This window comes from Haemaphysalis longicornis, unplaced genomic scaffold (genome assembly GCF_048455015.1).
Source record: "Haemaphysalis longicornis isolate Haplotype H1 unplaced genomic scaffold, Haemaphysalis longicornis Haplotype H1 scaffold_8, whole genome shotgun sequence".
NCBI classification, from domain to species: domain Eukaryota; kingdom Metazoa; phylum Arthropoda; class Arachnida; order Ixodida; family Ixodidae; genus Haemaphysalis; species Haemaphysalis longicornis.
The window spans coordinates 158,521,922-158,535,727 of NW_027526445.1; the positions used below are offsets into that span (position 1 = coordinate 158,521,922).

Sequence of the window (13,806 nt, forward strand, 5' to 3'; positions counted from 1 at the left end):
TTCATTCTATGCTCTCTGCGTAATTAATTCTATCCTGTAATACAGTGACACTGCTTCATAGCTGACAGATTTGCAAGAATACGTATTCAACGTACAATTAATTGAAGGCTTGCCTAGCCAAAAAACATCACAAGTAAAGATACTCTAGCCCGAAAATCTTTCAAACCTGCGTTGTTGTTCCAAGGTCTCTGAAAATTACCAACAAGTGTTTTTCCTCCTTTCCAAAATTTCAACATTTTCAAAAGCTTATGAGCACGATTTTCTTGATATTCTGACAGCAACGTCTAGTGTAAATGCTATGGCATGAAGGCTCCAATGTCACGTCTCAAAAGCACTCGAATATCTCGAGAAAGAGGAAAACATGTACTGTCGAAGTTGTAAATAAGGAAAGGTCACAAAAGGTCACGACGCCTGCAGAGCAGACGCAGGTGACATCCATCATCAGCCGCTCATTGTGCGAGGGAAAGGTAAATGTCACAGTTGTTTTTCCGTGCCACTGCAAAGCAATGGCAAAGCATTTACACCCATGAAGCTAACAGAGACAGCTAACAAATACTCGGCCCAAGTACAATTTAATCACTTCATGCCTTCCCCAAATTTTGAACATGTTCGCCCATCCTTATTGTGGGAAATGCAAGTCCTAAAATATTCTAGTGAACCATCAAGTTCAGAATTTAGAATTTGGGGGGTTTAATGCACCAAAGGTGCACCGCAGTGGAGGGCTCTGCCTTAATTAGGGGGGGACACTGGTCTTAAAACAACTTCTTTTAATTTTCTAGTAAACTCCGCAAAACTTGTCAGTCTTGCTGCTTTTTTCCCACTGATTTCAAATATGACATTATTTTTTCAGTTGTTCAGTAGCCCCCAAGATAATTAGAAATAATTAGCCATTTTTGGTCAAACAATAGACGAAACCGTCAAAACAAATAGACAAAAAGCAACCACAATTACCATGGTGCTAGTTATTTTCTCAGTAATTGCCATCTGAAGAAAGCTGCAGAGTTTTTTACATTCGTGTATGAAATTGAAGTGGCCCGGTCAATAGCCTTGAGGCATTCACAAAAGAAGTGGCACCTGTTGTACTTTCACTGTCCATTTGGAAGATGGCTTTGTCAAGACAGAGTGCTAGCAGTTACTTTAGAGGCCAATCCCACCTCTCTCTGCCCGTGACAATCCCCAAGTGTGGTGCAAAATCAGCAGCTGGTACAGACGTTCGTAGTGCCGATTGCGGATTCAACTGTATGTGTGCCGGCGAAAATGCAGCTATGGTTAAGCCCCTGTATTCGATGATCACACTGGAATTAAAAACAAAAATTCAAACTTGGGGTGTTGCATTCAAAAAAAAAAAAAAAAACATGAGGTGCAGTGTCATAAAAATTAGCAGTGGCTTAGCTTGACTATGCCAGGATATACGTAGCATGGGCTAAGGTTCAGCTGGTTATTCTTAGCTTTCCTGGTTGTCTAGGATTACCTTGATTATCATGCTTACTGCTGCTTCAATGACACACACAAGGTATACATGTAATGTGACACGTGCATATTTATCAAGCTGCTCCGGCGCAGCGTCACCAATCGCCCCAGAGCTAAGCTGGTTCCACAGGCGTGTTGCTGCGATGCCCGAGCCATTGGTTCCACACCCGGCCACCCCTCGCACGATCATCAAGTGGAGCAGGCCGCTACGTACGGAACGGAGGTCGGCGAAGACGCTGGGTGCGTGGGGTGTGTAAGAGACGCCGGGCAGCGAGCAACGTTCTGTGCGCCGTGTGACATCACTGCTCCTCACGCATGCGCCGCACGGCTCTCCAGGAGCCACGCGAAATTGCTCAACCTCGGCCAGTGTAGCTCACGCAACAAAAGGGTTACAGGTTAATTTGGCCCACACTGGTTTCCTTAAACCAAACAAAAATCTCAAACGCACAGGCATTCTAGGTTTCTTTTTACTGCCCCTCAAAAACAGATAGGCAAGTCTGTGCCCCCCTTCTCCAAATCATGCCAATGCAGTGACAAAGGCTTTTTATGCATCGGATTCCAGCAGAGAAGCAGTGATGTCTTCTGGTGTAGGGGGCAGTAGCAATTGAAATCACCCTTTACACCCGTGAGAAATGAAACGAGGTGTACAGGCCCATAGGATTGTGCTTGGGTTACAGCAGCACATCACTTTAGGGAGGCTGCATGTTTATTTCTGCTTCTTAGCGAGTGTAAAGAGCATATGGGGGGGGGCTAGACCCTGACTCTACCGTTCAGCCGAGATGAAGATGCACTTCAAGTTTTTAAGCTCCGAAGTTCCCTGACTAGTAGCACCCTTTCAGCATGAGAAAACACATGTGCTTGAAGAACAAGAACGATCACATCTTGTCCAGAAACATGCCTGGGAAAATGAAAAATGATGGGGGATGCATCAGAGCTTTCTAATAATGCGGGGGCAAAAGCCTAGCTGGACCTTCGGTTCATTGGCTGTTGAACTTGCGTTGAACTCTGTGGCCACACCTTTCACCGCTTGACCAGCCCCCTGGACAGAATGTCCGAAGCTTGTTCCGCTCATAGCCATCACCATTTCCCGGCAATGCACTGTACCACGTTTTCTCAGAGCCTTCCTCCAACCTACCTCCCAAACTGCTGTTTCTTTTTCCTTGCAAACAATCCCCGGCTCAAGCTCCCCAGCTCACGCAACTTTAACTCCTTTTAGACAGTGGTGTGTATCTCACACTGATTTTATGTACCTCACATGTTCCATGAAGAAGATATCTAAGCCTTTCACCATAAAAACTGCCCGAACACAAAAGCAAGATGCCGGTCCACGCCGGGTGAAGGAAAGAGGGAGGGAGCATTCTGACCCGGCAGCTGGCGATCAGCTCATCGTTCATGAGGTAGTTGTAGTTGGAGCTCAGGGCCTCCCAGAAGTCGTCCTTCCGGGGCTCTGGCCCGTTCCGCTGCAGTGTCCCAGTGGGCGAAGGGTTCTCCATGCCTTGACTCAGCGGGGGGATGTCTCCTATGGAAGCAGCGAGCCAATCGTGTTGATGAGAAAAGCAATGGTACAAAACCTCATTGGCACTTAACTTGAACACAAAGTGATTTAAAAATTACCATTTCAACTTAATATGATCTCTAATGCCCTCCCCCTTGTATTTTCTATAAAATAAATGCGTAATGCTGCAGCACCACGGGTGATTTCAATGCATGCTTGTAGAAGGAGTGCCCTTTTCACTTACATACGTGGTACACCAAACCAGGTGCCCATGCATTTGGTACTGAATTATTTGCCTAAGCTTTTCCCTCGTGTTCCCAATATGCAGACATTACTGTCCCGCCCACACTCACGCAAGACAAAACAAGAAAGAGCAAAAGCAAGGACAATGGGGGTGGATACGTTGACAAAACAATGGAGCCCTCAAGTCTTGCCAACCCTGGATGGAACAAACTGCGTAGTAAATGGTTTGCACTGAATAACTCTGTCTCTTCAGTGTAAACAACAATCTTTACAACAATTTATATAATTAGTAACGGCTCCTCCAAAAAACATGTACACCAAAAAATGTCCCAGGACTTCCCCCACTCTACGTGTGGGGAAGGAAATGGAGAGGTGAACCACACTGTCACAATGCAGGCAGTCTGCTCTAGTCGTGACTGCAGTCTTGGTGGAAAACACTACACTATGGTTGTTTTCAAACCGTGCTCCAGAGCAATTTAAAACCGTCGGGCCAATGACGGAGACATCATGGGGTGAGCAATCCAAATGGCTGTTGACACGTGTGGCTGACACCAGTGGCTGTGGCTGACACCGGCTGTGGCTGTGGCTGACACCGGCTGTGGCTGTGGCTGACACCGGCTGTGGCTGACACCAATATGGCTGACACCAGTCAGCTACCAGGTTTACCCCCACACAACAATTGTTCAACAGAACTTATGGCCTTGATGAAAGAGAAATGAACATCTTTTCTAGCATTGCCACCTTTCTCCTCAGAGGGGCACAACTAAGTTTGCTATGCACTAATGCATGGTTTCTCAAAGTGGGTTCCGCGGAACCTAGGGGTTCCGCAGGCCCCTCCTCAGGGTTTCGCGAGCCACTCATAAATTTTCCCTGGTTCCGCAGTCGCAAAGTCTTATATGGTGAACTTGAGGTGCGATCGATCTAAGGAACCTCCATTACTCACGCCTGAGTGTCAGTAAGCACATCTCGGCGCATAACAGAAACGCGCGAGCTGCGCAATAAATCTCGCCAGCAGCTTGTAGCCAGCCAGACTCCGAAGACGGGCCACGTGGTTAAACTATTGCACTTGAATCTCAGTCTTATATTACCCCCATGCACATTTCTCCTGTTTGGAGATAGGTGCCGCTAGCGTACGCATTCACGTAAAGTCGACTGGGAAAAAAAACGATACCCTTGCTTGCTTTTGAATTTATTGCACGTTAATGTAGCATGAACGGAATGAAAAATGGCGGGAGAGGGGGGGGGGGGGGGGGGTTCCTTGGCACTTAACGGAACTTAGCAGGGTTCCCTGGGACCAACATGCTTGAGAACCCCTGCACTAATGAATACACTAAAACAAGGGGGGGGGGGGGGCACAACAAACAACAGCAAAGCCTCTGCTGTCAAGTTCTTGATATTTACTATTAGCTTGTGGCTAGGTCATCACTTTTTGGCAAAAGGAAACACTGCAGTGGGAGAGGGGAAAGACAAAATATTGGTGGAGTAGAGAGGATATTTAGGCATAAAGCTAGCAGCTCACTCTCCTCCCCCCACCCCCTTTTTTTGCCCTAATGTGGGGTGGGGAATCCTCACCCATCATGATGCACAGTTGAAGATAAGATTACAGAGCACCGACTCACAAAACAAAGGAAGCAACAAAGAGAAAACGCACGTACCTTTAACTTTCAGATGTCTGTCTCTCGCGTGTATTATTGTCGTCCTCCAGCTGTTCTTCCGTCCTCCGGTCCTTAGCCTGACTCGCTGGTGTGTCTGGAAGGGTTGGTGGTGGTTTTCTTTGGCACTTGCTTCTGTCCTGTCGTGCGGGGGCTCCCCTTGTGTGTTATGGCTACCATTGTGGCTTTGGCTGCGTCTTCTTCTCCCTCTGCCCCGCAGTCTCCCCGAGAGCGATGCTGGCTGCCTGTCAAAGCTGACGCCGCGACAAGGCCAGATGCAGGAGGAGGAGACAACGACGTGCGGCTTGTTCCCGTTGCTCGTGCGTCTCCTCGAACGGGTCGAGGAGGGCAAGGGACGATGCCTGCACACAGGAGGGAGGGGGGGGGATTGGTTGAGAGAGATGTAGAAGACAGTGGGCATGGGAACTGCACGTTACAAGTGTCACCTGTCCAAGGCTTTTTTCTTGCTTCGCTTCATACTGGTACTTGTTACGTGCTGCTTGGTTAAGCAGAGCAAGGTGTTACAGTTCAAGCAGGAATAAGACATAACGAAAGACCCAACAAGCTCCCATGGCTTTCTTTATGAAGAACAACAAAAAGAAAGCACGGAGGATTCATGAAACTGCAGTGACAATTCTGTTGCGCGACATCAATTTCGGCTGCGAATTTGACCTCCTTTTCGATCAGGTTGTGCCAGCCTATCTCAGGGCTGTAAAACTTGCTCGAAAGGTAAGTCAGGTGCGATTAGTAGTGCAATGGCTCCCTACCATGTTGAAACTTAGCATACATGATTATTTGTTGTTACTTTATAATCTAATGTTTTAATAGCTTAATTTGAATCTTCTCACTCTGGTGAATAACTTTTCGTTATTTTGCCATCAAATACCACCAACGTTATTCGAGCCAGCCCAGCGATGGTGGAAAAAACAGTTTTCAGGGTTACTTATTTGCTACAGAAAACCCGCAAGCGGGTGAAATGAACGTTTCCTTTCTGACCCCTGCCAAGCCAACAGATGGAAACCAGGGTGTCGTCCTCAACCATTACTCACCCAGATAGGGTCAGGTACACAGGTCTGTTCAGTCTAAGTAGCGGCGGTGTTTCATGGGGGTGTGTCAATGCTGCTTCGCCGGGGGCCTCCGAGTGCAGGAAGCGTCGCGGCAGCCTCCGATTCTGTCGGCAGACACCGACACTGAGGACGCGGCCATGCCGACAGGACACCTGCAGCAGCAGAAGGACAGCAACGTCAGCGGAAACGATGACACTGATTAAACCCACAATCCGGCCATTAGGGTGTTACTTATGGTTAGTCTATAACCACAACTAACTACTACACAGTTAATTATAGGGTGTTAGCTATAGGCAAAAACGGTGCAAATCATTCTGCAGTGTAGAATTTAATCTAGCAAGCACAGTAATATGAGGCGCATTGTAATTGAGGGCTAGACATTAATGCAGACCACTGACGATCTTTAACATGCAACAAAATCTTAACACAGGTGTTTTTCTTTTTCCAGTCATCATATAAACATTGCAATTTACAGTTAATTAAAACGTCGAGAACAGGTGCAAAACGGGATAATACCTGCGCAAAATTAAGACCTCTTATAAATTCACGAGGAAAGCAAGAAGTAAAACTGAACCCAGGAATAGTGGGCGAGGAACTGCATTAAGAGGTGCAGGTGACCTCTGTATATACAACACAGTTGTATGCACGTATACAACAGTTAAACAATGCATAAAAGTCCTGGTGATGGTCAGACCTAACAGTTGAAGAATGCTGCATGCCCGTGCGTTTTGTCTTCTTGCTGAAATCGCCCTAATCCCTCCACTATTTGCATTAATGCAAGCATAGCAAGCTCTACAATCAAACGGTAGACACAAGTGCACAATCAATGACCTTAGCTCTCCTGCAAACAATTTCACCTGTTTAGAGTAAACATAAGAGACAAACAAAACGTCTACATAAGACTATAGGCAATTGTTGGTAAAAAAAAAAGGCTTGCAGCCATCAATTTCTAGGAGTTATGTGCATTTGTGAAGGCAGGAAATGTGCTTGAAGCACTGAAGATAATGTATTTACCATCAGAGACGAGCAACATAAAAACATGAGCCGGTAAGGAAATGAAAACCGAAATGCTGCTTGCTTTTTTGCGCGTACTTGTCTGCCTGAGCTAATGGCCACATCCTTCAGAAATTCATGAACTCCCAAGAGAGGGGGCGAAACCAACGTGCCTACACCAAGAAATATCGACATACCGAGGAAAACAGCGACAATGCGGTAAGGGAATGTTGCGCAACGAAGGCCGCCGCACGCTTCCTTTTCGGATGCGCAGGTGGCCCATAGATGGCGGCAGTTACCCACGCACTCCCCCCTTTTAACTCGTAGGGTTTCGGTTTTGTCCTGCTTAGAACAGCCGCGACGTTGTGCGTGCCGGTTTTGCTCGACCTTGCCACAAAAACCTCGTTTACCGGCAGTGCACGCCAGTGGCGCCCACTAAACGCCCCTTGGCCAATAGATATGTAATTATTAAACACAATAGGCGGGCAAATACGTCGCGCCGCGCGACGCAAGGACGTCTGCGCAGCACTGTTGTTCTCGACGCGATGGGTGCCGGGGTGATCACAGCAATCACACCGCTCGGTAGTAGCTGGTGTGCCAACAAGACAGAGAGAAAGAAAAAAAAATAAAGCAAAACACCGCGTCCGATAGTCATTTGGCGCACTTCCTTGGCGCCTCTTCTGCACCCCGAGAGCCTCCTTTCACACAAATGATGCGGAACAGTTTTTCTAGAAATTCGCGCACTATATGTACAGTGTATTTACTCGATAAACAGAACTTCACACGAAGGTCGCATTTCGTGGTCTATTTTGTTTGACACCGGGAACAACAACAGTACTTAGTTGTTTATTCAGAAAATACTAAGTAAAAACCGATTTTCGCGTAAGTGAGAATGACGGCCAATTTGGGCGTGCACTGACCTTGGAACGGCGGCGCCACCCGGGGTATGCAAAACAAAACGCGCGATGGCGATTCACGGCAGAACGGAGCCAAATGAGGTAACAGACGATCAGACAACCTCTTTTGGCGACAGTTTACGATGGCCGCAAATAGTCGCATAAGAGCTCATGCATGCCCCCGGTTCCTCGTTGTCATCTGGTTTCAGATCGTCTGTCGTCTGCTGTATCTTGTCCCCCTGGTTTCCGAAATAAGGTTCACAATTCTTTGTTCTAGTTTTACTTTTATTATTCTGTGCGTGCGTGTCTGCGCTTGTGGCATGGCGTCATGAGATCACTCACTGCAGTTTAACAGGCTGCCTATTCGTCTGCAGTGAATGATCTCATGACGCCATGTCACAAGCACAAATAAGCACGCACATAGCAATAAAAGTAAAACGAGAACAAAGCAAAGAACAAGAACAATGAGTCGTGCGCCTTGTTTCGGAAAGCGGGATGGCCTGGCACAGCAGACGACAGAAGATGACTGGTATTGACAGCGATGAATTGCGGGAATACCTTACAACAATTCGTATAAGATCTTATGTAACTATTTGCGGCCATCATAAACTATCGATAAAAGATGTTTTCTGATCGTCTGCTACCTCATTTGGCCCTTTCCTGCCGCGAATCGACATTGCGCATTTCGTTTTGCATATCCCAGGTGGCGCCGTCGTTCCAAGATCAGCTTGCACGTCCAAATTGGTCACCATTTTCCCAGAAGCAAAAAACGTTTTTACTTATTTTCTCAATAAACAGGTAAGTACCGTCGTTGTTCCCGGTGCCAAACAAAATAGACCACAAAATACGACCTTCGCGCGAAGTTTGGGCGCGAACAAAGCAGCGGTTCGCTCAGAAAAAAAAAAAAAAAAAATTATAGTGTGTTCCGTTCCGTTCATCCGGGTACGACAGTGCGCGGTTCATAATTTACGATTTGAAAGCGCACTCTCCCGATGTGGAATGATACGAGTATCACTCGACATTTTCGGAGACCCGGAAGGAGCGTGAATGCAGCTTTTGGAATGTTAGTACGTGTCATACCATGAAGCCCGTGAGCGCAAAACGTAAGTTTCCACTGGGCGTCTGAGCCTGGAAAAAGTACGAATGAAACCGACCCAGCGAAAAAATGAGCCTGGAATAACAGGAGCAGAGCTTTCACTTTACATTTCAGAAGCAACTTTTGTCAAAAGACAAACGCAAAAGTTACTTTTGCAGCAAGCACAACATCGGTAAACGTAAAATGGCACTTGTTTTTTAACGCCATGGTATTGCAGGAGGAGACAGAACGCGGCTCTAGGGGTCTAAGGTGACTGCTTTAAGAAAATTATAATTATGTAACCGAAAGCAATGATGATGAAGCCACCATATTGAAGCGGAGTGCGTCAACACCGCAGTATTTTGCCCAGAAAAAGAACGTTGGAGAGCTTTTAGTTCGTGTTCCCTTCAGATGCACACGCAGAATACTACAGTTGCTGCGCTGGCATTTACCTCCTGTAACGCCAGGCTACTTTCGCTTTCGCCAGGACGAAGGTACATCTGCTGGAGGCATTTCCCAGCGCGGAGTGAAAGGAATGGAAAGGGGTCGCGCCTAGTCAGTCTAAGTGTTGGAATGCCCTAAGCTTTCGCTGTACGAGGAGTCAGGCGGAGCACACTAAGTTAATTGTCATTATTAGACGTCGTGTATCCTTAACTATGGCCAAGAGGATTGTTGTCGCAGCCAAAAGCGCTTGTCCCTCGCTACATTTCAATCTACCAGCGGTGAAAGTTAGGTCTACCAGCGGTGAAAGTTAGGTGCAGACGATGACAAAGAAGCCGACATAACTTTCCCTTACGGAGCACCCCCTATGACGCCGCATTAAACGACAACACAAATCCCAGAAGCCGCACGATGCTGCAACGAGGCACGGATCTGCGCTAGGGTGCGCTAAGTAGCGTGTACTTTCGCAATAGCAGGCGTGTCGAGCTGGCACACACCGTACACAAATAACTATATACACAACGTAACAATTCACGCATAAAGATATATGAACAAAATGCACACTGCGGGCCAGTCAACCGCGATAACCAGTGTCGCGAATTCTATTGAGCACGGGTTTCGCTTTCACTGCCACCAAAGATAACATTCACAAAGTATTTGTCTCCGCCCGAAAGGTACGCGATACGCTGCAGGCAAGCCGCGTACAACGCGCGGACCCGCCGCGAGCGAAGACATTCGCTCTTGCGACGGTAGAACCGGCAAGATTTGGTTGTACCTCCGCAGGGCGGGAGCGGGACAATCGATCCCTAAATGTCGGTCGGACATTGTACAAGTTAATTCATCGATGAAAACACGATAGCACTGCGATTTGTTCCAGCGGTGACCTTCCAAGATACAGGGAGACAAACTGTAACAGGCTAATTGACGCTTGTGCAGGAGCAGTTTGTCTATGGCGCCAACGTGCGCAGTGGCCGCAATTAAAATCATCGCCCGATGAATGCGATGCGGTCGTGAGTTCCCCCCCCCGCGGCGGCGCCCGTCGCCTGACAAGTGGCGCCACCTGGTAGTTCGGCATTGCGTAAATTTGTATTCGCGTCACCTGCTGGAAGTCTGGTTGAAGTTCCTACCGAAGAAGCTATTTTCAGGCAAAGAAAGAAAGAAAAGAAAGACAGCGAAGCGTTCCGCGTGCATCTAGCGGCGCGCCTCACAATAGCTCAAAACGGCCGGCCGACAAAGCTCACGATCCCAGAGAGGAAAACGGCCGAGACGACAGACAACTGAGATGTGCTGTCTAGACAGCGCGCACCCAGAGGAAAAGCAGCAGCGCTTTAATCCGTTTCAATGTCAACCGCTCGGACGAAGCTCGCAAAGAACAAAACAAACAAACAAAAAAGCGAGACACGGCATCACAGCTCGTTCATTTTGCATTCTCACCCAACCACCTCCCTTTCATTGTTGGTACACGCTTCCTTCCTTCAACGACTTTCTAACTCCCAAGGACGGAGTCTACCTGAGCTTACTAATGGCCGGCGAAACAAGAGGCATGTTCATTACGCCGCGGTCAGGCGCAATTAAGAGGCCAATTAAAATGGCTCGCCCGTTTCGACCACCGTGCTGGAAAAAAATACGAGGAACGGGTGGACAGGTAAGTGACGCAACGAAACAAGTTTCTCCCCCGACGGGGGGGAGGCGTAATATTTCAGAAGCAAGTAGGCGTACAATCGAGAGAACAAGAGTACAGACAACACGACTCAAGAACGCGCTGTTTCAATAATATGCCGGCTCAGCATTTGAGACGCGTGCGTGCGATTGCAACACGATAAGAGCTAGGAGCGCTGCTTGGCCGGCGAAAAAAAGGAACGAGGCCCCCACGCCGAGAGAGGAAAGTAATCGCCGTGGAATAAAATGCGGCAGCGGCGATTACAAGCCCGATATCGAGAGCGAACGTTAAAGCGCAAGGTATTCTCGGACTAGACCGAAGGACCACGAAGTCGATCGCGAACGAAATACCGAGCTCCCAGATATTTCTTTCCTTTTATCGCAAGAAGAAAAGAAGAAAGAAATAAAAAAAATCTAAACAAACCACCAGAAAATATGAATTGGCCGGGGGTTTGTTGTGGTACACCTCAAAGAGGCTGGCTTTGCAAGCGTATCACTATCTATCATACAGGAGGGACGTTCAAAACTGCGAGGAGGAAAAGGAGGGTGAGTGAGTGAGTGGAACGTTTCCCGGTGGCGAGGAAAATTCTTTCTTTCTTTTTGTTTGGAGCCGTTTTCTTCGTACGAACAATCGAAACCAAATCGAATTGTTCGTTGCGGACGGAAAGTGCATAAAAAAGACGCGCTTTCCGTCCGTCTTAGAATTCCTTAGTATATATATATAGGTGAAGCGCGACCACATAACGGCCGTTCATATGGACGAGCTAGCGCACAGAAATTCTCCTCGTGTAAAAATCCACGAGGGCAGCACGAAATGGAAAGTGTGCGTGAACGGGTGCGAAACGACCAAAATGTAAAAAAAAAATCACAAAATTGTCGAGCCAGTGGCTGCAGCGCATACGTGTTCCAGAAATCAACGCGACAGAAAATCGACCAGATCGCGAGCAAGGAAAAAGCGAAGCAAGCAGTTCGAGAGGAGCCCTTGAAAAGGGAGCACGACAGCGATAGCGCGGAGAGATAACAAACGAGAGACAAGGACAATGCACTACTCTTCAAACAGAGTCGGCTCCTAGCAGAGAGGGAAGTAGACGGCGAACTGCTCTCTGTAGCGCACTGCTCTTGACTTCGCCGTCCAACTCGCTGGTTCGAGAGAGCGGTGTGGAATTACCGAAATAAAGTGTAAATTCTGACGGGTGGATGTAGCTCTTCCTACCGCCCCCGGTTACCAGCTTTCGGGACATTACCCGGATGTACTGAGAGAGAAGACGCAGACTGCCAGAACCGCACCCCAACCTGACCAGGCAACAACAGCCGATCCTGCGTCGAGCGCAGGCGGGATCGCGTACGCATCCCGTACTGATGAAACGCAGGTACATTGCGGAACACGATACGCTCTGTCCGTTTTGCAAAACAGAAAGGGTACCCTGCCGCACATCTTGGCAGAGTACACAAAACTCAAGACCCTCACTCTCCTTCCCTTCTCCCCAACACCCCCAGACCCCAACCCCTTGAGCGATGGGAGACCTTGTTATCCATCCCCGCCCTGCCGACTCAGCTCGCACTGACGGACAGGGGCCAGGAGCTGCTGGGAACATAAGAGTCCCGTAACTAGGAAACCACCCCGACTGATGCCTGCGCGCACCACCGATTTATTTTTGCTTCAATAAAAATTGACACATCATCTGAGGAAAGGATAATCGATTACCCCTGACGCGTGGACACCGAGACGGTTCGAAATCACCAACTGGAGTGAAGCACAATTCAAGGCCGCAACCGATTTTTAAAGGCGCAAGCATTGGCTGCATCAACCGCGAAAGTGAGGGTCGTCGTCGTCGTCGTCAATACGAATGGTAGAAAAACAGCCACCGCAGTGAAGTGAAAAAAAAAAGTAAATAAAACAAATCTGGGCTCGTGCGGGATTTGAACCCTGATCCCCAGAGAAGGAGCCGAGTACGTTACCATTGTGCTAACCGGGCACCCTAACAGGGAGGGAGCAAAAATTAGCCCTGCGCGTGCCGCATGACAGGTGATCGTGACTGCACGTGAGTAGAACAGGCACACGCAGAGAAGAGCTCCGACTGCGGGGAAGCTGTCACGTGACTTGCGGCAAGTCTGCCTGCCGGAGCAATCCGGCAGGCAGAACCAAGGAACGAAAGCGAAGAAAGAGGCGCAAACACGATAAGAGGTCCTGGATAATCTCGCCGCTTTTGCCTCCAAAGCAAGTAGCAAACTTCAGTTAACGGGGAATTTTATCACACCGAGAAGGTGAGGCAAAAATCGCACGAGAAGCTACACACAGCCAACTTCGTTAAATTTTGCAACTCCGGTTAGCGGACAGGTGTAAGCAAAATATATGCGTCTCCAGTCTCCAAATATGCGTCTCGCGTTCGAATGGACGTACTACAACGCGGACCTTGACGTTAGAATACGAGCAAGAGAGGAAGTGTGCGGTTGACTGCAAACTTAGGCGACGAGTGTCCTCAAAAAAGACTGCTTTAAATATTTCGAAAAATCACCAAGCACTACGTTCATTTACTTAACAGCCCGAAGACCCTGTCGCCAGGGCGTATGGCGTCCGACCGTTTCGCTACATAAACGTGCGTCGTAAAGAAAAGGTTGAACGACTCATTGGAACGACAGCTGACGTCTTCCGAAAAAAAAAAAAAAAAACACTGTGGTTGATTCCTCTGTCATAGGAATCAGTAAAACGCGAAAGTGAAATGTGCAGCGAAATCTGCAGCTGAGCATGATTTGCGGGTCGGCGGCTGTCTTGTGGGTGTGCTTGGAGAGCGACGTCCGGCTGGCGGGTCGCTTC

The 13,806-nt window shown here is 48.2% G+C and overlaps 1 protein-coding gene across 2 annotated transcripts in view; it reads right to left on the reverse strand.

The window, feature by feature from the left end:
• The window catches only part of Klar (klarsicht), a 277,161-nt gene that overhangs the window by 204,034 nt on the left and 59,321 nt on the right, over positions 1 to 13,806 (reverse strand). For both annotated transcript variants that reach the window (XM_077681680.1, XM_077681679.1), the window contains exons 2-4: positions 5,910 to 6,079; positions 4,864 to 5,222; positions 2,835 to 2,989 (exon numbers count right to left, since the gene is read on the reverse strand). In XM_077681680.1, the coding sequence (XP_077537806.1) occupies positions 2,835 to 2,989; positions 4,864 to 5,222; positions 5,910 to 6,079 (684 nt within the window). The remainder of the gene's footprint in view (positions 1 to 2,834; positions 2,990 to 4,863; positions 5,223 to 5,909; positions 6,080 to 13,806) is intronic.